General features: G+C 46.3%; 1 protein-coding gene across 3 annotated transcripts in view; it reads left to right on the top strand.

The window, feature by feature from the left end:
- The window catches only part of rps6ka5 (ribosomal protein S6 kinase, polypeptide 5), an 18,270-nt gene extending 2,483 nt beyond the window's left edge, over positions 1-15,787 (top strand). Inside the window, exons 2-17 of one of the 3 annotated variants that reach the window (XM_019890546.1) lie at positions 1,399-1,470; positions 1,575-1,793; positions 1,879-1,994; positions 2,070-2,171; positions 3,253-3,336; positions 3,444-3,547; positions 3,635-3,785; positions 4,119-4,280; positions 6,594-6,719; positions 7,706-7,839; positions 7,921-8,014; positions 10,238-10,408; positions 10,535-10,726; positions 10,893-11,052; positions 11,198-11,361; positions 11,466-15,787. In XM_019890546.1, coding sequence (XP_019746105.1) covers positions 1,399-1,470; positions 1,575-1,793; positions 1,879-1,994; positions 2,070-2,171; positions 3,253-3,336; positions 3,444-3,547; positions 3,635-3,785; positions 4,119-4,280; positions 6,594-6,719; positions 7,706-7,839; positions 7,921-8,014; positions 10,238-10,408; positions 10,535-10,726; positions 10,893-11,052; positions 11,198-11,361; positions 11,466-11,771 — 2,357 coding nt within the window. In that variant the 3' untranslated portion in view covers positions 11,772-15,787. Of the gene's footprint in view, positions 1-1,398; positions 1,471-1,574; positions 1,794-1,878; positions 1,995-2,069; positions 2,172-3,252; positions 3,337-3,443; positions 3,548-3,634; positions 3,786-4,118; positions 4,281-6,593; positions 6,720-7,705; positions 7,840-7,920; positions 8,015-10,237; positions 10,409-10,534; positions 10,727-10,863; positions 11,053-11,197; positions 11,362-11,465 lie in introns of those variants that run through there. The other 2 variants (XM_019890547.1, XM_019890548.1) reach the window with 2 other exon arrangements.
- The last annotated feature ends 5,384 nt before the right edge of the window (positions 15,788-21,171 follow it).

Below are 21,171 nucleotides of genomic sequence, written 5' to 3'. Positions count from 1 at the left end.
TATGTGTGTTTGTGATGTGGTGTGGTATGTGAGTGTGTTTCTTCTAATTTACTTTCGTTTTGTTTTGTTTTCAGTGTTGGGGGGGACGCCGTTTGTGGTTGTATGCCCTCCCAGCCTTGTCACGTCTAGTTGAAGGCGCTCAAATCGCTCTCGGGGGTGAGGCATTCACGACGATATGCACACTGAGCACGATCATCCGGCTGTGCGGAGACATCGTGAGTCGCACCGAAGACCTCACAGATGGACGCTAATGACCCTCCTCCGGTTTAATGTGGCGTCCTCCTCCTCTCGTGTATATTTCCAGTGGGTGTGAAGACCAAGCATGCTATTTATGTAACATGTTTTGTTTCTCTTTTTTTTTTTTTTTTTTTTAACATTGCACACATTTTTGCAGGTCAACAAACTCGGAAGGCGCCCGAGGGGGTGCTGTCAGTACGCCGCTGCTTTTTGTTTGCCACTCACTCATTCATTCTGTCATTTCAAAGCACTCTGACCGTCCGAGCAGGCTCACTGCTTCATATTGCACAACCTCACATTCGTACGACCAATGCACTGATGTTTCAGCATTTATTACACATGAACTTCCCCATCTTCTTTATTATTATGATGATTATTATTATTTTTGTATTTTTGCATTTAATTTGTAGAGTTTACACAAATCTCATCGGCTTGGCAGATACTGAGCACTTTATGGAGCCACAAAATAAGACATAAATCACCACGACCGTGCAGTTAAAAAAAAAAGTTGAAATAGATTGGATCGGTTGTTATATCTTCTGACTGGATCAGTGATTAGTTATCTAACCTTTTTTTTTTTTTAACTCAGTGATTGGCTCGGAAAAAAATAGTTATTTTCTCCTTTTTATGTCTTCCATATCCCAACGGGGAATCCCCAACATACGGGTATCATTATAAAAGCCAGCAGCTTTTGCAACGTTCGAGTTCAGATCATGACCCCAAAATACTGGCCTCTGATCGGTCCATTGCTGTTCGTTTGAGTAAAATAATCGGCACAGGGCTCGGGGTGGGTGGTGGTGGTGTCACATCTACCTATTCATATCTGTGGTCATAATGTAATGAGTAATAATGATGCAATGGTTGACATATCATTGAAAAGCTGAGATCTTTTTTTTTTTTTTTTCTTTTTTGATTAGGCCAAAACCTCATTTGTGCAATATGGGTCACTGTGACTCATTTTGCTCTGTGGGTCCATTTTAGCACAAATCACACACACAGTAAAAAAAATGTGGTTCCTTGATCTCAAAATGGTTGCTATCTAAAAGCGAGCGCGACAAGAAAGACTTTGCCGCCGTCTCTTTTACATGACCATCATGTCCGGCTGATACTTTATAAGAGGTTGTGTTTGTGTATGTGCGTGTGTGTTTCTGTGGCTCACAGCCAACCTAACGGGTCACGTGGAACGGGTGGGAATAGAAAACTTTGAGCTGCTAAAGGTGCTCGGCACTGGAGGTAAGTCCCCTTTGTTGATGGTAAAGCTGATTTTTGTGTGAGTGTGTGTGCGTGTGCCGAACTGTGTCCCCTCTGTCCTTTTGTCAACTCCCCCCCCCCGTCAGCATACGGCAAGGTGTTCCTGGTGAGGAAGGTGAGCGGCCACGACGCGGGCAAGCTGTACGCCATGAAAGTCCTGAAGAAGGCCACCATCGTGCAGAAGGCCAAGACGGCGGAGCACACGCGCAGCGAGCGTCAGGTGCTGGAGCACATCCGCCAGTCGCCCTACCTCGTCACGCTCCACTACGCCTTCCAGACCGACACCAAGCTGCACCTCATTCTCGGTGTGTTGCCAATTTTCTTGCCACTCCTACCGAAACGCACAGTACAAATGCAAGTCATTCTTATAACTATGATTGACTTCCGCAGATTACGTCAATGGCGGCGAGCTCTTCACGCACCTGGTGCAGCGGGTGCGCTTCAAGGAGCAGGAAGTGGCGCTGTACAGCGGCGAGATCGTGCTGGCGCTGGAGCATCTCCACAAGGTGATGGCGCCGGTGCGCCGGTCGCGTCTTCACATTGTTTGTCGTCGTTACTAACGGCCTCTTCCCCTGTTGCAGCTCGGGATCGTGTACCGCGACTTGAAGCTGGAAAACATTTTGCTGGATTCAAACGGTCACATTGTCCTCACAGACTTCGGACTCAGTAAAGAATTTGACCAGGTTTGTCTTCATCCTGTGATTCACATTAGAATAGGAACCAGAGTGAACTTTATTTTTTAATGTTGCGGGGAATGAAAGCCACTGATGACGTATGACAAATAAAATGAATGGCGACTAGTTCAAGGGTGCATCCCGCCAAGTGCCTGAAGTCAACTGGGATAGGCTTCAGCACGCCTGCGACCCTTGTAAGGATAAAGCGGTTCAGATAATGGATGGATGGATGAATAGTAGATGAAAGACATTTTTTCTTTTTATTTTAAAATAGAGTAATCCCTTACTATACCATCTATCACAGACATTTTTATTGATTTTTTTTTTTAATGCTTGGGCCTGAAAAAAAGTCTTTGTTTTTGTTCAATACAGTATGTGTTGTTTACATAATAATTGGAAAAAAGAAACTTCACGGATTTCACTGATCACCGGTTCTTTTTGGAATGTTACCCCCATGATAAACGAGGGATTCCTGTCAATTAAAACACTGAGTGCCTCAGACACAACTTGATATTTTTTTTGTTTCTGAGTGAAAAAAAAAGTTTCATGTATAGTTATACTCTTGTTGGTACCAAATTATTGTAATAATTAATTTTCATTTTCATAAATCCATTTATTTATAAATGTTGTTACATTAAATAACCTTGCTGCATTGTATTCTTTCTTTCATCATGTAGCCAGTCAGTTTTGTTCCAGATACGTTATTAAAAAAATATTTAGTTTTATTGCTTTTATACAGCTTATAATAAAGGTAATGCATTTATTTATTATACTCTAATATAAATAGATCATTTTTCAATGCAAAAGAAAAGGAAGAGATCTACATCTCATCAAGTACTTATGTGTACTGTACTTATCTATTTATACACCTTTCTGTATATATATATATATATATATATATATAATTTCGCACAATGTTTCAACATGTAATGGTATGCAAAATAAAACAATATACACAAACAAATAAGATATCCATCGTTACATTTATATGCAGCCTGAACAATCTTAGCAATAGCAGCTGATTTAAAAAAAAAAAGGCCTTTTCAAAGATAACAATGCTGAGTGTGGATTTTTTTTCCCATTGAAACAGGTGGATCGAGCCTTTTCTGTGTGCGGCACTATCGAGTACATGGCTCCCGAGATTGTGGAAGGAGGCGAGTCCGGACATGACAAGGTGACTTCGCTACTTTTACTGCCGTGATTTATGCTAACTGATGTTCGTACACGCTAAGAGCGCAGCGTCAAACGTGTGTCTGTGTGTGTGTGTGAATTCCCTCGCAGGCGGTGGACTGGTGGAGTCTGGGCGTTTTAATGTACGAACTTCTGACCGGCGGCTCTCCCTTCACCGTCGACGGTGACGAGAACTCGCACACAGACATCGCCAGGTGTGAATCGACTTCTCAGATGACTTGTTTTTCCATCGGCCGCGTGTATCGTCCACTGAAACATCTGTCTGGCTCCGTCTGCCCCAGGAGGATTCTAAAAAAAGATCCTCCTTTCCCCAAAGACATGGCGCCACTGGCCAAAGACATCATCCAGCGGCTGCTCACCAAAGATCCCGAGAAGAGGCTCGGCTCAGGTCCAAACGGGGTGGAGACTGTCAAGAAGCATCCATTTTACCAGGTCCGTGCTGCCATCTGCGGCGAGAGCCGGGCCATTCTGCGACATCGAATCGGGATTTTGATTGTACCTTGACACGGTGACAAAAAAAAAAAAAAATTCTAATCGAAGAAAAACGATGAATGTGCCCAACAGCGCGGTGTGTGTTTGCAAATTTCTGCGTTCTGAAAGTACCTCAAATGCCCCATGTTGCTTGTCCATCAAGCGTGACATGATGTGATTCTTCCCTCGCTGAGCGTGCTTTAAGCGGTTTAAAAAAAAAAACTAAACTAACACGAAACAAACAACAAAAAGAATTACACACATTGTATCTTTTTCCCCCCTTACCCGCCACAGAAGATCAACTGGGAGGACCTGTCGGCCAAAAAGGTGCCCGCCCCATTCAAACCGGTCATCCGGGACGAGTTGGACGTCAGCAACTTTGCGGAGGAGTTCACGGAGATGGACCCCACCTACTCGCCCGCCGCTCTGCCGCAGAACTGTGACCGCATCTTCCAGGTGGGACACCAAACATTCTGGTTATTTTTAATGACACAGCGTAGGACTCGGCATGACCTCTCTCTTGTTTGGTACAGTAAATTTCAGTAGAAAGTGGCAAAAAACAGTTGATGCCTCTTTTTGAAAGAGTTGTTCAGGATGTGACAAAAGTGGTGCTTTTTTGTGGAATGAGTTGAGTTAGCTACTACCATCTAGTGCCCATAGATTGAATTTTTGAGAGCACGTCAGCGCAAAAAAAAAATCGTCACGGCAACAGCTTCAGCAGTATCACCAAAAAAAAAAAAAAAAAGTGAGTCTGGTCAGTCATAAATCAAGGTCACACTGAATATTCGTTTTTGGGGGGGACAGTGTGCCGTAAGATTTTTTTTTCTTGAGCTTTGGAAACAATAGTCGACTCTCAACTGGTGGGTTGGGACCCAAAAGTGGGTCGCTGACCCATTTCGGGTGAGTCGTGGACGGCTCGTAAAAATCAATCAATAAATAAATAAAAAATATATATGTATTAGTATTGTGACTTTTTCAGAACAGGACAGGTGTACCAGGTTCTCACATAGAACATACAATATTGGGTAAGCGTCAGGAAGTGTTACCGGTGCTCTTGTCAACAAATACAATGCAGCTTAGCCCTTGGCTAGCATACGCCATAGCTAGCAATACGCTTTTGGCGGGATCCCAGGGTGAAAGCACTGCTCTAGAAAATGGACGCATGAACGCGCATCTCCTTTCCCATGTTATATTGTCACGTCATGACACCGAAAGTCGGTCGCCGCGCACTCCTCCGTTCATATTTGCTCCTCTCGCGTGGAATGTTGATTCCTGTTCTGCCTTTTGCGACTATATTTGACGCGCTCCGCCGCAATCCAAGTCGAGTGTCAAGTTGTGAATGTCCTCAAAAGGTTGCTGTAAGTCAACACGCGTCTGTGTGCGGGCCCGTCGCCATTCACGCCGCTTCAACGAGCCTTTCATCGGCGTAATTGCAGCCGCCCGCGGTCTGCCCCATTGAAGTCGCAGATGCGAATGACTATTTTTGAGGGCTCGGCTTTGAACCGTAATACGGGCCATAACTCCCCACCGCCAGCTGATGTGCGGGCGTTGCAATTTCAACTCTCGATTGCCTTCTGGATGCTCGAGCCGGGCCGCGATCAATAGACGCATTAGCTCGACTTCTCTGATGGAATAAAAGGTGGCACTCGTGGAGCGTCGCCGCGTCTGCCGCAGTGACGCCTCCCGTCTTTGATTGCTCGTTTTTCCCTCTCAGCCCGCCTGGGGAGGGGAGGGGGTCTTACCGCGCCCCCCCCCCTCCCTCCGCCCCACCAACGGTGCCTCACAAAACAGAATTAAAATTGTATTAACAGCGCCAGGCTGTGATTTTGACAGCAATCACATTTTCAAGCCCGGCAATTTGGGGCATCTTATTGACGCAGCCATCCTTCCGTCCATCCGATGCTGTCACTCGCGCACGCCACAGCTGTGTGTGTGTGTGTGTATATATGTGTGTGTAAAATGAATGCCAGTGCTTGGGGCCCCGGAATCCCCGCAGTTTGAATGAAGCGGTCGTCTCTTCACAATGAGCGTTGGTACAGCAACAACACACCAAAAAAAAAAAAAAAAGGAACAGCTGGACAATTTCCGCACAGAATTGTGGTGATTATTAGACTGGCGATTATATCTCCAGGGAAAGATGTACCAAAATGTCACTGGTTGAAACATACAGTGGAAATCTCTCAAGTTGTAGACCTGCCAAAAAGTTGCAGCTACTGTCTGGAGAAATAGGCCAAAAGTCCAACAAAACTTCATGTGTGAGCTCATCAAATCTCTTGAGGCTTGAGCTCAGGGTGCAATGAAATGGGACAGACACAATCAGCTCAAGAAAATAGACAAAGAATGACCAACGAGGGGATACAAAATGGGAGTCCGCCGGGTTGCCTTTTACAAGGCGTGGTGAGAACATAAAGAAAAAACAAAACCCTCCAGACTGAGCTCCTGTCACACATGAATACACGACACACTGACGAGCACATGTGGAGGGGGCAACATTACGGTCCAACCTGCAAAGGGCAGGCTTTGCAGCCAGTAGGGTGCCACCACATCCCGTTCTCCAGGTGCGCCATAATATGTTAAGTCATTTGCATGAAAAGCAGCTTCACATACGTTTCACTCTTGAAGTTTGATCTTTTGCAGTGGCTATCAGTTAAAAAACGTTTCTGAAAACATCACCTCTGCTGTTGATGAAGGTGTTTTGACGGCATTTTAACCCCCCTCCCATTTGTGCATATTTGTGTGTGTTTTTTTGTTTGTTTGTTTGTTTTTTAGGGCTACTCTTTCATGTCCCCCTCCATCCTGTTCAAGAGGAATGTGGTGATGGACGACCCCGTCCAGCTGTGCGGTGGCTCCGAGCGGCCCGGGTCGGTCGCAGTGGCCCGCAGCGCTATGATGAAGGTACGGACGGACGGTGGGGGACACCCTGAACCGGTTGCCAGCCAATCTCAGGGCACACAGAGACGAGCAACCATCCGCACTCACACTCACACCTATGGACAATTTGGAGTGTTCAATCAGCCTGTCATGCACGTTTTTGGAATGTGGGAGGAAACCGGAGTACCCGGAGAAAACCCACCCCGGCACGCGGAGAACATGCAAACTCCACACAGGGAGCCCGGAGCTGGAATTCAACGCGGTACCTCTGCACCGTGAGGTCGACGTGCTAACCACTGGACCACCAGGCCGTCACAAGTAGAGATTTGTGAGAAGAAAAAAAAAAAATCGATGGATGATGGTGATACAGGCCCAACAGTGACAATGCAAACATAACAAATCTTTTTGTAATCGATGAACCCATCCATTATTCCATCAATTACTCGGGCAACAATCACCTTCCCCGGAGTTTTGAATTTTTTTCACATCAGCCAGAGTCGGTGTCGACAATCACAAGTGCCTGTCGCAGCCATTAATGGCCGCTTGCACTGCCAGCGGACGTGAGGACTTATTCAAAACATCCAGCCGCAGCCGTCACGCTTGCCTGGTCCTTATTTTTTTTCATTTTTTTTTTTTTTTTTGCACATTTCCCACAATAATTACACCACGTTACACTCCCAGTCGATCACTGCTTCGCCATGTCGGCGCGCTTCGGAGCAAGCTTTCGCCTCATCGGCATGAGCTGCACGAGTTGCTGAGAGCCTCGGGGGTAATTTCATTAAGCGGCCACTCACAGAAGCCTTATTTGCAAATTGAATACATTAGAGCGTGGAGCCTACAAATGCCACCGAGTGTGTTGTCACGAGCGATGGGAGTCTATTTGACATGACCTCATCAGTAAAAAAAATAAACAACTTGCGACTTTTTACCCATTGTAGTGCAGCGGCGGGCAAGCGGACCTCAAATGTATTTTCCTATATTGAACATTTTCCGGCTCTGGCTTGTGGCAGGACTCGCCTTTCTATATGAGCTACGAGATGGACCTAAAGGACAGCGCTTTGGGCGAGGGGAGCTTCTCCATCTGCAGGCGCTGCACGCACAAGAAAACTGGGCAGAAATACGCCGTCAAGATCGTCAGCAAGCGGTACAAAGTTCACGGAAGAAAAACTCCTCCTGATTTAACGGATGTTGTTGTGAGCGCTTCCTTTTTGTCTTTGGCCTCCAGGATGGAGGCACAGACTCAGCGGGAAATCGCCGCTCTGAAGCTCTGTGACGGCCACCCAAACATTGTCAAGATGCACGAAATATACCACGACCAGGTGCGTTCGCCTCCCACTTTCACTCACTCCGACTCTAACTGGGGATGTGGCTGTGTTCAGCAATAATCATCAGAATAATAATCATAAACAATTGTGACACCACCTCCGCCCCGCATGTGCAAATCTTAAGCCCGTATCTCACTGAGCTGCGAAGGATTGCGCACGGCTCGTTTTTCGTCAGGGTTCGATCAAGGTTGCAAAGATGTCTGCCAGACATTTGGAAACGCTATTAACGGTCGCAAACAGCTTTTCTTGTCACAAAGATATTTTGAACATGTTCAACCTTTGAGGGCGGCAAGAAAAATGTTTGGAAAACCCTTCTGGGTACCTCTGATGAACTCCAAATCAAGGTCAGATGTTCTAGTAGGCTTTCCCTGACCTCATTTGTATACTTTGTATGACCATTATACATTGCAAAACAAGCACTTGTTTTACTCTTTGTTCAGCAGCTAACCCTTACCAGCTGATCCGTTATTTATTTCCACCACTGCCGGGAACAGACCGCACCTTTTGCTGCATCAAAAAAAAAAATCGATGGATGATGGTGATACAGGCCCAACAGTGACAATGCAAACATAACAAATCTTTTTGTAATCGATGAACCCATCCATTATTCCATCAATTACTCGGGCAACAATCACCTTCCCCGGAGTTTTGAATTTTTTTCACATCAGCCAGAGTCGGTGTCGACAATCACAAGTGCCTGTCGCAGCCATTAATGGCCGCTTGCACTGCCAGCGGACGTGAGGACTTATTCAAAACATCCAGCCGCAGCCGTCACGCTTGCCTGGTCCTTATTTTTTTTCATTTTTTTTTTTTTTTTTGCACATTTCCCACAATAATTACACCACGTTACACTCCCAGTCGATCACTGCTTCGCCATGTCGGCGCGCTTCGGAGCAAGCTTTCGCCTCATCGGCATGAGCTGCACGAGTTGCTGAGAGCCTCGGGGGTAATTTCATTAAGCGGCCACTCACAGAAGCCTTATTTGCAAATTGAATACATTAGAGCGTGGAGCCTACAAATGCCACCGAGTGTGTTGTCACGAGCGATGGGAGTCTATTTGACATGACCTCATCAGTAAAAAAAATAAACAACTTGCGACTTTTTACCCATTGTAGTGCAGCGGCGGGCAAGCGGACCTCAAATGTATTTTCCTATATTGAACATTTTCCGGCTCTGGCTTGTGGCAGGACTCGCCTTTCTATATGAGCTACGAGATGGACCTAAAGGACAGCGCTTTGGGCGAGGGGAGCTTCTCCATCTGCAGGCGCTGCACGCACAAGAAAACTGGGCAGAAATACGCCGTCAAGATCGTCAGCAAGCGGTACAAAGTTCACGGAAGAAAAACTCCTCCTGATTTAACGGATGTTGTTGTGAGCGCTTCCTTTTTGTCTTTGGCCTCCAGGATGGAGGCACAGACTCAGCGGGAAATCGCCGCTCTGAAGCTCTGTGACGGCCACCCAAACATTGTCAAGATGCACGAAATATACCACGACCAGGTGCGTTCGCCTCCCACTTTCACTCACTCCGACTCTAACTGGGGATGTGGCTGTGTTCAGCAATAATCATCAGAATAATAATCATAAACAATTGTGACACCACCTCCGCCCCGCATGTGCAAATCTTAAGCCCGTATCTCACTGAGCTGCGAAGGATTGCGCACGGCTCGTTTTTCGTCAGGGTTCGATCAAGGTTGCAAAGATGTCTGCCAGACATTTGGAAACGCTATTAACGGTCGCAAACAGCTTTTCTTGTCACAAAGATATTTTGAACATGTTCAACCTTTGAGGGCGGCAAGAAAAATGTTTGGAAAACCCTTCTGGGTACCTCTGATGAACTCCAAATCAAGGTCAGATGTTCTAGTAGGCTTTCCCTGACCTCATTTGTATACTTTGTATGACCATTATACATTGCAAAACAAGCACTTGTTTTACTCTTTGTTCAGCAGCTAACCCTTACCAGCTGATCCGTTATTTATTTCCACCACTGCCGGGAACAGACCGCACCTTTTGCTGCATCGTTTTGAGAGGTTTAGCACTGGCCAACTCCACAATTAGCTTCTACTGGAGCTCAGGTGGTTGGGTGGTATTTTAGGGCATTGCAGAAAGAACACAACAATTAATTCGACAGAAAAATCTGCGAGCAGGTGAATTTGTTAAGGATGACTTTTTTATGTTTTTATTTTATTTTTTTTTTTTGTATTGTTTTGCATTGCGGCAGATCCACACCTATCTGGTCCTGGAGCTGCTCGGCGGAGGGGAGCTGCTGGAGCGCATCCGCCGCAAGCGGCACTTCAGCGAGACGGAGGCCAGTGGCATCATGCGAAAGCTGGTGTCGGCGGTCAGCCACATGCACGACGTCGGCGTGGTGCACCGGGATCTGAAACCAGAGGTAGTCGGCACACTCGGCGCGCATGACTTGGCGACTTTCATCAACTCACAAACGAGTCAAAAAAAAAATGAATAAACGACCCCGTGTGTGTGTGTGTGGAAATGCGTGTGCGGAACCGCTTGGTAGAACCTGCTCTTCACTGACGAGAGCGAGAGCTCCGAGATCAAAATCATCGACTTTGGCTTCGCTCGCCTCAAGCCGCCGGACAATCAGCTCCTGAAGACGCCCTGCTTCACCTTGCAGTACGCCGCGCCCGAGATCCTCAAGTATGACGGCTACGACGAGTCGTGCGATCTGTGGAGCCTGGGCGTCATTCTGGTGAGTGGAGTGTCGGTCAAAAAAAAAAGAACCACGTCAACCGTGACCCATTCTGTCGTTTCAAGGCAAAATACACGTGAAGGCCAAAGCGAAGCCGAGCATCCGTCGAGCAAAGTGTATGTGCCCCGTTGTCGTAGTGTGTTGAATTTGACGACGTCGTTCGCAGTACACCATGCTGTCCGGCCAGGTGCCTTTCCAATGTCAGGAGCAGAGCCTGACCCACACCAGCGCCGAGGAGATCATGAAGAAAATCAAACAGGGGGACTTCTCCTTTGAAGGCGAAGCCTGGAGGAATGTGTCGCAGCAGGCCAAAGATCTCATCCAAGGTGAGAACGGACGGGAGTTTTCGTGGCCTGCCGTCGGCATTCCATCGCGCTCCCGACGTCGGGCCGCCTCCCCATTTTTTCATGCGGGTCGTGGGACTTGGCGCTCCTGACTTTGGCCCGCAAGTAACCGCCTGCGGTCCTGCAGAGCTGCTGACCGTGGACCCGAGCAAGCGGATCAAGATGTGCGGCCTGCGCTACAACGCTTGGCTCCAGGACGGCAGCCAGCTGTCTTCCAACCCGCTCATGACGCCGGACATCCTGGGCTCATCCACCGCGTCGGTCCACACTTACGTCAAAGCTACCTTTAACGTAAGCTCGCTTCACGCCTCCCGTCTAATCGTCACGATTCACTCCCCGAACCGGGAGTTCAAACAAGACCAACTATAATCACGTCCGTCCTCCTCGTGCGGCAGGCTTTCAACAAATGCAAGCGGGAAGGCTTCCGCCTGCAAACGGTGGACAAGGCGCCGCTGGCTAAGCGGCGGAAGATGAAGAAAACCAGCACCAGCACCGAGACGCGCAGCAGCTCCGGCGAGAGCACCCACTCCTCGTCGTCCTCGTCGCAGTCCCAGGAGAAGAACTTTGCCGAGGGCAGCCACCGGCCCGCCGAGGGCACGCCGGGCACCACGCCCGTCAGCACGCCCACCGCAACGGACTCGGGGCAGCAGCAGCAGCAGCAGCCGGCGCCTCCCGCCTTTAACTTTTCCGATGGGAAGTGACCACTCTCTTTTCTCCTTTTTTTATTTTTTATTTTTATTGCATGACAAGCATGCAACAAGGAGCGGCAACCTCAATATCAAGCAAACCTCCTCTAGCAATAGCTCGTCCCGCTCTCGATCCCGGGCCTACACACATACCCACGTAGACACGAAACACACACACATAAACATAAATTCAAAGACACACACACACACACACACGTACACAAACACTGCAACGCATTCAAACACTCACACTGTGTCAATCAAGGACAGGACCAGGAAGGAGTTGTCACAGGGCAAAAGAAAAACAATGCAAGGGCTGCCCTCCTGTCCCGACATTTCCAGCTTGTAAGTCCCTCCATCCCCCATCTTGCGTGATGGTCCCCGAAAGGTCCAAAGGGGGAAAAAAAAAAAAAAAGCCTGAGCCACAAGGGAGGAAATACGAATGCTCGGTTGCATCGTGGGTCCACTTCTGCCGTCTTCGGCGAGCCATGTGGAGCCACGGGTATTTATACGCCATTTGTACGACAGATTATTATTTATGATGAGATGTATTGTTAACTTATTTACGACCCGGAGGCGAGAACGTGTGAAGATGGTGAATCTTTTAAACGAAAGCTATTTTGTGCACCGTACGTGCATCTAAGCTCGAAATGACTGTTTTCCAAGAAGTAGTTTGTGGTTGATGGTGGATCCCTTTTTTTTTTGTGCAGAGAGAGAGCATTATTGCTAAGTGGCTATTCAGAGTTAGGTTAGCGTCACTAACTTGAGTGTCTAAGGAGTGTAGCCCGATTCCAAACGCTGCACTTAAAATCAACCAAATGCAACACTATTTGTCCATTCACTCCAAAAATACGAAGCCCCAGACAAGACATGACGACGTGCTATTTGTGGCCTGGAAGTTGGTATTTTATTGCACAGCGAATACAAATTTGTGACCAAAGTTGAAAACGAAAATGAAAAATATTCTTCTTCTCTCGAGAAGGTGAGCAAGAGCTGTGCTGCCCAACCATTTTTTTTTTTGTCTTGTGTACCCCTGAAGCTTTAATCGGCCAAACATAAAAAAAAAAAAAAAAAAAAAAATCAAATCATGTCAAAAAGCTGAAGTGCTAGATCTTAAGTAAAGATATTTAAAAAAAAAAATCAAAAGTATATTTCGGGACGCATCAAGCCATCTCTGATTCAAATTTGCTGTGGACCAATGTGACCATTTCGTGACTACAATTGGGGGGAAAAAAAAAATCCCTGTCATGTCTGGGGCTCCGTAGGAAGGCGTCGATATGCCACACGACTTCAAAGCAGCGGCCGTGCGCTAAAGTCCCAAAGCAGACGGCTCAAACGCTCCCTCAACTTCCATTTATGCTCATTTATAAAATAAATGGGGCTAAAAATAGCAAACTGCTATTGTGGCGGGGTTTTTTTTTGTTTGTTTTGTTTTTGTCAGAAATTCAAAGCGTCTGCGCCGATTCTACTCGAAATGTAGCATATCAAGTGAGCATGAGCGCGGTATCTCCAGGAGGCATCAACAGAAAAATGCAAATGTGAATTTCAATGCGTGACATGCACGCTTATCAGAACTAGTTTACGCCAGTTTGATGTGAAAATAGGTAGCACCCGGACGTTTTCTGCCAAATGCCGCAACCTTTAGCTAGTTAGCTTAGCATAACGACTGACTGTAGAGGGCACATCCCCCTTCCTTCAGAGTTGTTTTTTTGTATATATTTTTTTTTTGTGGTCCGAAAATGTTTTGGGGTTTGTCCGTTTCTTACCTGTTTGGATATGGTGGTGAGAATATGCTACGCTAACCATCGAATACACGCTAAACCGAAGACATGAATGTTTGGGGGATGTCACTCGACCCACAAATGAGTATCGTGTGCGTACAGCGCAGACGGAACTGCGACCAGATTGTGACTCACCGAGCAGGTCCCATTCTCGCTGAGGCAGTTTTCGCCGTTTCCACCAGGCACGTCATCATCTGAATGCGTGAAGCCACAGCGGCTATTCGGCGAGCTCCGTCCAAACGGCTCTTACCGTAACGTTGATTTGTTTGCCACTGTCCCTCGGTTTGCGTCGAAGCCGACCAACTGCTGCTGTCGATGATCCGAATGCGCAAAGCTGCAGCGGCCAGAAAGGCAGCATGAAAGGGGCTGTTCGAACCGCGCCTGCTGCCACGACGACTCCTTCGTTTGCGCGTCAAGTCAAGAGTTGTAGAATTTCGAAAGCTATGCATGCCAACCCCCGCCCCGCCCCGCCCCGGCCCTCGCGTCCGTCTTCTGTCCGCTTGCGTTCCGTGGAGTTTCGTTTGTTGGTGGGAGTCGCTTCTCCCAAGTCTTTCGTTCGGATGCATTCAGCCGGAAAACCAAAGCGCGATACCACCGCTGATAATAACCTCGAGGTTCAGTAGCCGCTCCGTCCTCTCTCCTTTCTCTCTCTCTCTCATGTGATTTATGCAAAACCGGTGTTTGTTTTGTCCCACTGCGCCCATCATTTCCCGTTTTGCTTTGAACTATGCAGCCCCCATTTTGTGACCAGTTTTAAATATTTTGGAGGGTCCTCGCCGTCTTTGCAGCGCGACAGAAGCCACTTACACCGCGTCCTTCGTCCACAATGGGAATGCAAAAAGTGCGATCCGTGGAATCCGCAGACCTACAAAGCTCTCCTTGAACTCACTGCCCCCCCCCACCCTCCACCGCACCCCCAGCCCCCTGGAGCCAGGCGCTATTAGCTGATGTGCACCACTTGTGTTGGTGCCAAAGAAAACACAAGCCTCCTTCCATCTTCACGTCCATCCAACGACGCGTCTCCGCAAAGAGGTGGTCCACAAACTCGTTGACCATGATCCATCCATTATCCGTGCCGCTTGCCCTCACGAGGGTCGCGGGCGCTCCGATTAATCATTACTGATGTTCATTGATGTGGAAACACAGCTCACGTTCATTATTGCTCTAAATCATGAGGAAACAGATCATTAACAATATGCAACACTTTATTTCTCTCAGTCTCTGCCGGTGTTCACGTTTTCAAATAATCACTTCTGCAACATTCCGAGGAAATCACAGTGTCCCATTTCCTGGTGAGGTATTCATGAGGGGGGACCATTTGTTGTGCTCGGTGGCTGATCTCAATAGTGAAGACCCCAAATACACCCCAAACTATGGTCCATTTTACCAGTTACAGCTGTCGAAATTATTCCTTTTCTCTTGTTATCATCACAATGACTTTAAGAGGTTCCACTGTACTTTATTGCCCCTGGAAATTGACGTATTTCAATATCAAGACAAACAAAACTGAAAAAGTCATTTTGCAAGAATCTCCAAATGGAAAAAAAAAGACACTACTTTTTGTACAAAAGCTGAACCAGTAAATTCCTTCCGGAAGAGACTCGTGGTTGCTCCGTTTTCCTTTTTGGTTTTCCCCCTCCTCTGTGTAAAGAAAATGTACTGTAGCAGTCAATCCCTTTGAGATGCGACACTTTGCACTCTGATGATTTTTTTTTTCTTTTTAATCGACTATCTGTCACGTTCGACTTCATTTGCATCAAAAAGAATCTCCACTAAGGGTTTTTGCTTTTTTTCTTTGTCGAACTTGTGGTCCACTGTGAATCTTTTGAGGCCTTTAGCCTAGTGGGAAGTAAATCATATGTCCTTTTCTTCTCAAGAACGCAATCGTACGTTTGTTTGCTCATTTAGTCAATTTGTTTTTTTGTTGTTGTGTTTGTTGTTGTTGTTGTACAGAACCTGCTTTTAAAAAAACAAAACAAAAAAAAACAGGTATCGCGGCATGTTGTTCTAGCAAACAGCCGCCAGATGGCAGCAAAGCACACGTGGAAAGATCTCAAGAGTATTTGTTTAAAAAAAAAAAAGAAAAGAAAGAAAGTGACTAAACTACTGTAATAATTGTTGACTGATCAGTTCGTTGTCTGCGGTTGTTTTCTTCCATTGTTTGATGTGAAAATATATTTATATTTATTTTAGACCTTTAAGGTCTCGGGAACTATTTGTCACGTCACAATAAAATGTTCCTTTGTGTTTACTAACTTGTACTGTACGTGTTTTTTTTTTGTTGTTTGTTTGTTTGTTTTGTTTTTTTAAGTGACTTTCGCACGGATTAAATTGTTGCACAGTCTTGGGGGGGGGGGGAACAGAAGAAGCTCGGACTGATGAGTTTGTACATTTGAATGATCGATTGAAACTCCAGCTCTAACTTAGACATTTAAAAATAAATTATATTTGTGAAAGTAAAAAAAAATAATACACAAAATAATGTTTCCCATTTTATTCAGCATTTCCTAATAAGTAAAATATTCGCCCCAGTATCACAGAAAGACTACTGATGAAACTACCGGTATTTGTGAAGCACTGTTGTAAATGTAAAACTGTATATGTTCGGGTGGCAGTTTTGTCGAACTTGAAATGGACTTAAGAGGGCGTACTTTATCCAAAACAACTTCACTCAGATCGCAATTACAGTATGACAATAGTATATGGTTATAAAATGACGTAATAAACCCAGAAATGCATTATGCGTTGTATCTTACGTTTTATAACTTTAAAGTGCTTTTAATAATCGTATACAAACATACGTATCCTAAAACGCCACTTGTGGTAACCCTAGCGGCGGCTAGAGTAACTACAACCGCGAGTCCTCAAGCTTCCGGGTTCAGAAACTATCGGAAATGAGCAATTAAAACCTATTTTTTTCATCGAACTGTGAACTTGACAACTTGAAGGAAGTGACGCGTATGATTTACACAACATATTACCAACGAGGATATGAATTTCACCAGACTGAAAAGTCCTTTGGAATCTTACCAAGGATGCGTCAGATTCCAAAGATTTTTCAACGTATTTATTTGCAAGACGTTCCGATGTCTTTGTCTTTGCCGGTCAAAAACGTTTACTCCCTATCGGCAGTTCCACACTTTGTAAATACGCGATTGTCCTTACGTCAATGTGTTCCGAAGGCTATCATTGTGTTTGGAGTGTGTTACTCGTGTGTCGCTAGCTAAATTTCTCAATTTATTAGCTAACCTAATTCGGAGGGTTACGATGCCTTTCAGCATTTATTTGCCGACATTTTATACCGTACTTTTGTCGCAGGTTGTGTCACGGTTTACCACGTGTTGATCTGACTGGCTGCGATTTTTGCTACTGAGGGAATCCTGTCCGTCCTTTCCCTCCCTTTAGTAATACTTTAACCAGATAAATGGGAGGCCTACTTGAATGGTGCTTGAAGCAGCGTTTTGTTTTCAAATTCTCTGCCCTTTATTGCATTCCTTGAAAAGTGCTTCTCTACTTTGTACAACCACATATTTCGAGTTGTATTTATTTGGTTTTTTTTTCCTCTTATTTCACTTTATTCGGGGAATTGTGTGGTCTCTAAAAAAAAAAAAAAAGATACGTCCATGGAGAAAAGGTCACTTCAAATTGGTATTAATTTCACGTCATTTTGAGGAAGAATCATGATCAGGATATAAAACGGTGTCTATTGCCAGCTTTTACTTTGGACCACGGCGACTGCCGCCGCACTTCCACGAGCGTCTGCGCTAATTGAGTGGTGAACAACTCATTTTACACACTCTGCCCGTGTGGCTTCCATTTAATGCGGTCAAGTATCCAGATGGAGGCCGGCCACTCCAAACGCTATCTGCTAATCCACCGAGCGGAAGCCGGCGAGCTATTTCAAATGTTTGTTTTTGCACGATTGCACTTCGTGATACAGCAAACCTGTTTTAATTTTTACTTGAAATCCCCTCGGCCTCATTCATGTCGACGTTTTTGGACAGCGAGATTTTTTTATTAGTATGAACTGACATGGATTGAGTCAAACTATTGATGAACCTCACGTGAAGGTGGTTTGTTTAGGTTGAATGATGGAACCACTGAATGCGTTTGTTTATGTAACATGGGTTCGCGCTCATGTTCGTCCATCAAGCACAGTGTTGATGCTTTATGATCCTCTCTGTTTTAAGCGCCCGATAACAAAGTGGCACCAGTTATTCCAGGATGTTTGCTATTTGTTCAGTATTTGTGTGGTTTGAAGTACTTTAAGGCATCGTTTTGTATTCTTGTAGTTCAGTATTTTTTTTCTATGACTTTTTTTTTTCTTCACTTGACACGATTTCCTACAGGAAACGTGTCTGTTCACTGGTGGTGGTGGTGGTGGTGCTGCGATGGGGGGGCGGCGGGGCTGTTCTCCCCGAAGACGGCGCTGAAGTGCTTGCTGCTCCTCGGAAGTTAAGCGTTTCCTTTTGTTGCCCCTCCAATTTTTGTTCCCCCAACCACCCAAAAGCGATTGGCATTCCTGGGGGCCACCAGTGAAGAGGCTTTAGAGGGGAAGGAGGGCGGGTCATGGCGGTGGGCTCCTGGGTGGCCCCTTATTCGGCATCCCGGAGGGGGCGGCGACGATGTCTTCTTAATTGACTGGGCATCCTCAGCAGAGTGCAGGAATTTGGGCGAGGGGAGCTGGAGGGGTGAAAAAGTGAAGGATGAGCTCGGAGGAAGACCCAGCGTCGTCAGCCGGCCACCATTTGATTCCACTTAAGTGGAAGGCAACAGCCCTGAAGTCCGCTGGCCGAATGCTAATGCTAACACATAGTGGGAAATACCATAGACGTGCTAACAAATAAAATCTACGTGGCGGTGTTATAGGGAGGACGGAACGATTTTGAAAAATAGTCCAATTGCGTTGACCTCAATGTCACGCTTGCCGTTTAATACGCGATTCTCTTTTTTCAAGGCACACCGACCCATGCATTTTTTTGTCAACAAACACAAGCAGTACATTCATATGTATTTCAAGAAACAAAATCAGATTTACAACACATAAATGTTTTGGTCTTATAAATTAATCTCATGCTAAAATAAAGGCGAATAAAGCATGAATTAATATGGGCATTTTTTTGTTTGTTTGTTTTGTTTATTTTTTAATGGACTTGAATTCGAGATGTGAACTGACATGCATAAAATTGCGTGTTCAAGTGCGACAATTTGAAAAAAAAAACAAACATGCCAAACGTGTTTTGTGTCCAAGATTGATGAAGTGAACCAAGTGGTGGGATGTTTTGGATGTCGCATCTTCCCTTCCCATGTGCAGCCTTCACACCCGCCCCCACCCCAGGTATCCTCGCCCTAATCTTGTTACATGTGTACCCCATTAGCACGAACGGAGCCCTCTATTATCCCCCCCCCCCCTTGGACCCCCCCACCTCGGTCACCTTGAGTCAGTCAGGTCAGCTCTGTCGTGTTTGGGCTGCTTCCCACACACACTGCCGTTGCCCTGGTGACAAGAACAGACCCCACCCACCCCCAACACACACACACACACACACACACGCTCATACACACTGTGCTGACATCATCAATTGTTGTTGTTGTGAGGTTTGGCCAATCAGGGCCTTTCAAGTCAATATTGTGTGAAATTGGAAAGCATTCATGTATTCCCACCATGGGAAACATATCCTTACAGTAGCGTAGTGGGCCAAAGTGTTTAGCAAAGAAACACAAGACTCTTTATGGAACCCTCACAATGCTGCTGCCAAGAAAAGGGGGTGGGGGGGGGGGGGGCTTTTTTCCGGGGCCGGGTCGAACCAAATCGAGTGGGAAAGGAACCCAGCCACAACCTACATTGAAACTCTGCTCTTTGGTTAAAAACTCAAATCTCGAACGCTGGGTTGAAAACCTCATTTGGAACCCAAACGAGAAAACCAGACGTTGGCTTGAAATACCTCAACCTGGTTTTGAAACCCAGATCTTTGCTTAAAACCCAAACTTCAAAGCATAACCCTGCCTTGACACCCTAACCATGCCTTTGATTGTGAATTTGAAACCCAAACCCCGGCTCGAAACCCTAACCTTTGCTCAACACCCCCTAACCCTGTCTTTGAAATGCGCTAACAATTTCTCCAGATTCTTCTTCTTCTACGTTAGCGTTAACGCGCCGAGAGAAGGGGGGGAAAAAAGGAAAAGCTAAACGTATGGAAAGCTAAATTAAAACGAAATAAATGATGAGCGTGGGCTGGGGCTAAATAAGCGGCCCATTGTCCCCAGCGCGCCAGCGAGCCGGCCTTGAGAGCCGCCAGCGCCGCCGCCGCCGCCGCCGCTTGCGTGAAAAGAGCGCCAGCCAAGACGCAATCGACGAGCGTGGAAAAACAAGTTTTTGTTTTCCAGCCGCCTGGCGAACGGGGAGGGGAAAAAAAAAACCCCAAACAAAACAACAAAGGACGTTTTGCATACGAGTGCTCTCCATTTCGCGCGGATGGAATGTAAAGCGCGTGCGGTCCCAACGTGACGGGCGGAAAGGGGATGCGGGGCAGCCTTCAGCCTGGTTTACGGCAGCCCAATAAAGTGGAGCCTCGTCTCCATCGCAAGGGTGACGCCATCCGACGACATCCGACCAAATCCGAGCGGCTGCTGTTCCCCGACAAAGTCGGAACGCGTCGGCGCTCAATCGGCAAAACTCTGATGCCGATTTTTTTCAAAAGGGCCAATAAATCAGTTTCATCGGTTGGGCCCTCACGACACAAATTAAGGTTTCAAGATAAATGTACAAATTGCGGCTTCAAACGAGGTATTCAATGTCAAATTAGGGTTCGGGTTTCAAATGAGGGTTCCAAACTAGGTTTGGGGTCTTAAATTGGGGTTTTTAAAGTAGGGTTAGGATCGCAATTTAGGGTTTCAAACTCGGTCATCTGTTTCAAGTTAGGGTTTTAAATCAAGGTTAGGGTTTCAAAGTGGCGTTTTTAATTAGTGTTATGACAGGGGTCTTCTGTTTCAAATTCGGGTTTCAAACGAGGCATAGGGTTTCAAATTGGGGCTTTAAACTGGGATTGGGGTTCCAAAGTAGCTTTTGAGTTTCAAATTAGGTCTCAAACTCGGTCTTGGGGTTCACATTATGGTTTCAAACTAGGGTTCGGGTTCTAAATTGGGGTTTCAAACTAGGTTTTGGATTTTCATTTGGGGTTTTAAACGATATTGAGCAGTTCAAATGAGGGTTTTCAACTAGGGGTTAGGTTTTCAAAATAGGAATTGAAACCATGGTGAGAGTTCAAACGAGGGTTAGTTTTTCAAATGAAGGTTTCGAAATAGGCCCGTGCTTTCAAATTCGGCTTTTTAATCAGGTGTCGATGTGAAAACGGATTTTTTTATGTCTCCGTGTCTTGCCTCCTCTGCGGCAGACCTCGGAACGGAGCTGAAAAAAAGAATGTGCTCCACATTTCTGGGAAGGGAAGGGAAGAAAAAAAATATGTAAAAAGCGAAGCTTCCTTTGCGGTGCCACTTGAAGTTCGTTCGCGGCCTTGATGGAGATGGTCCCATTTATTCCAGAAGGTGGCACAATTGTGTAGGCGCTGGTCCGCCCCGCCGCGCGCGCGCGCGCGCGCCGGCCTTTCATTGCTAACAAGAGCGAGGTGAGGGAG

Source organism: Hippocampus comes, unplaced genomic scaffold, assembly GCF_001891065.2.
Source record: "Hippocampus comes isolate QL1 unplaced genomic scaffold, H_comes_QL1_v1.1 scaffold168, whole genome shotgun sequence".
NCBI lineage: Eukaryota > Metazoa > Chordata > Actinopteri > Syngnathiformes > Syngnathidae > Hippocampus > Hippocampus comes.
Note: the sequence above shows the minus strand (reverse complement) of the source record. Positions and strands in the feature narration are given on the sequence as shown.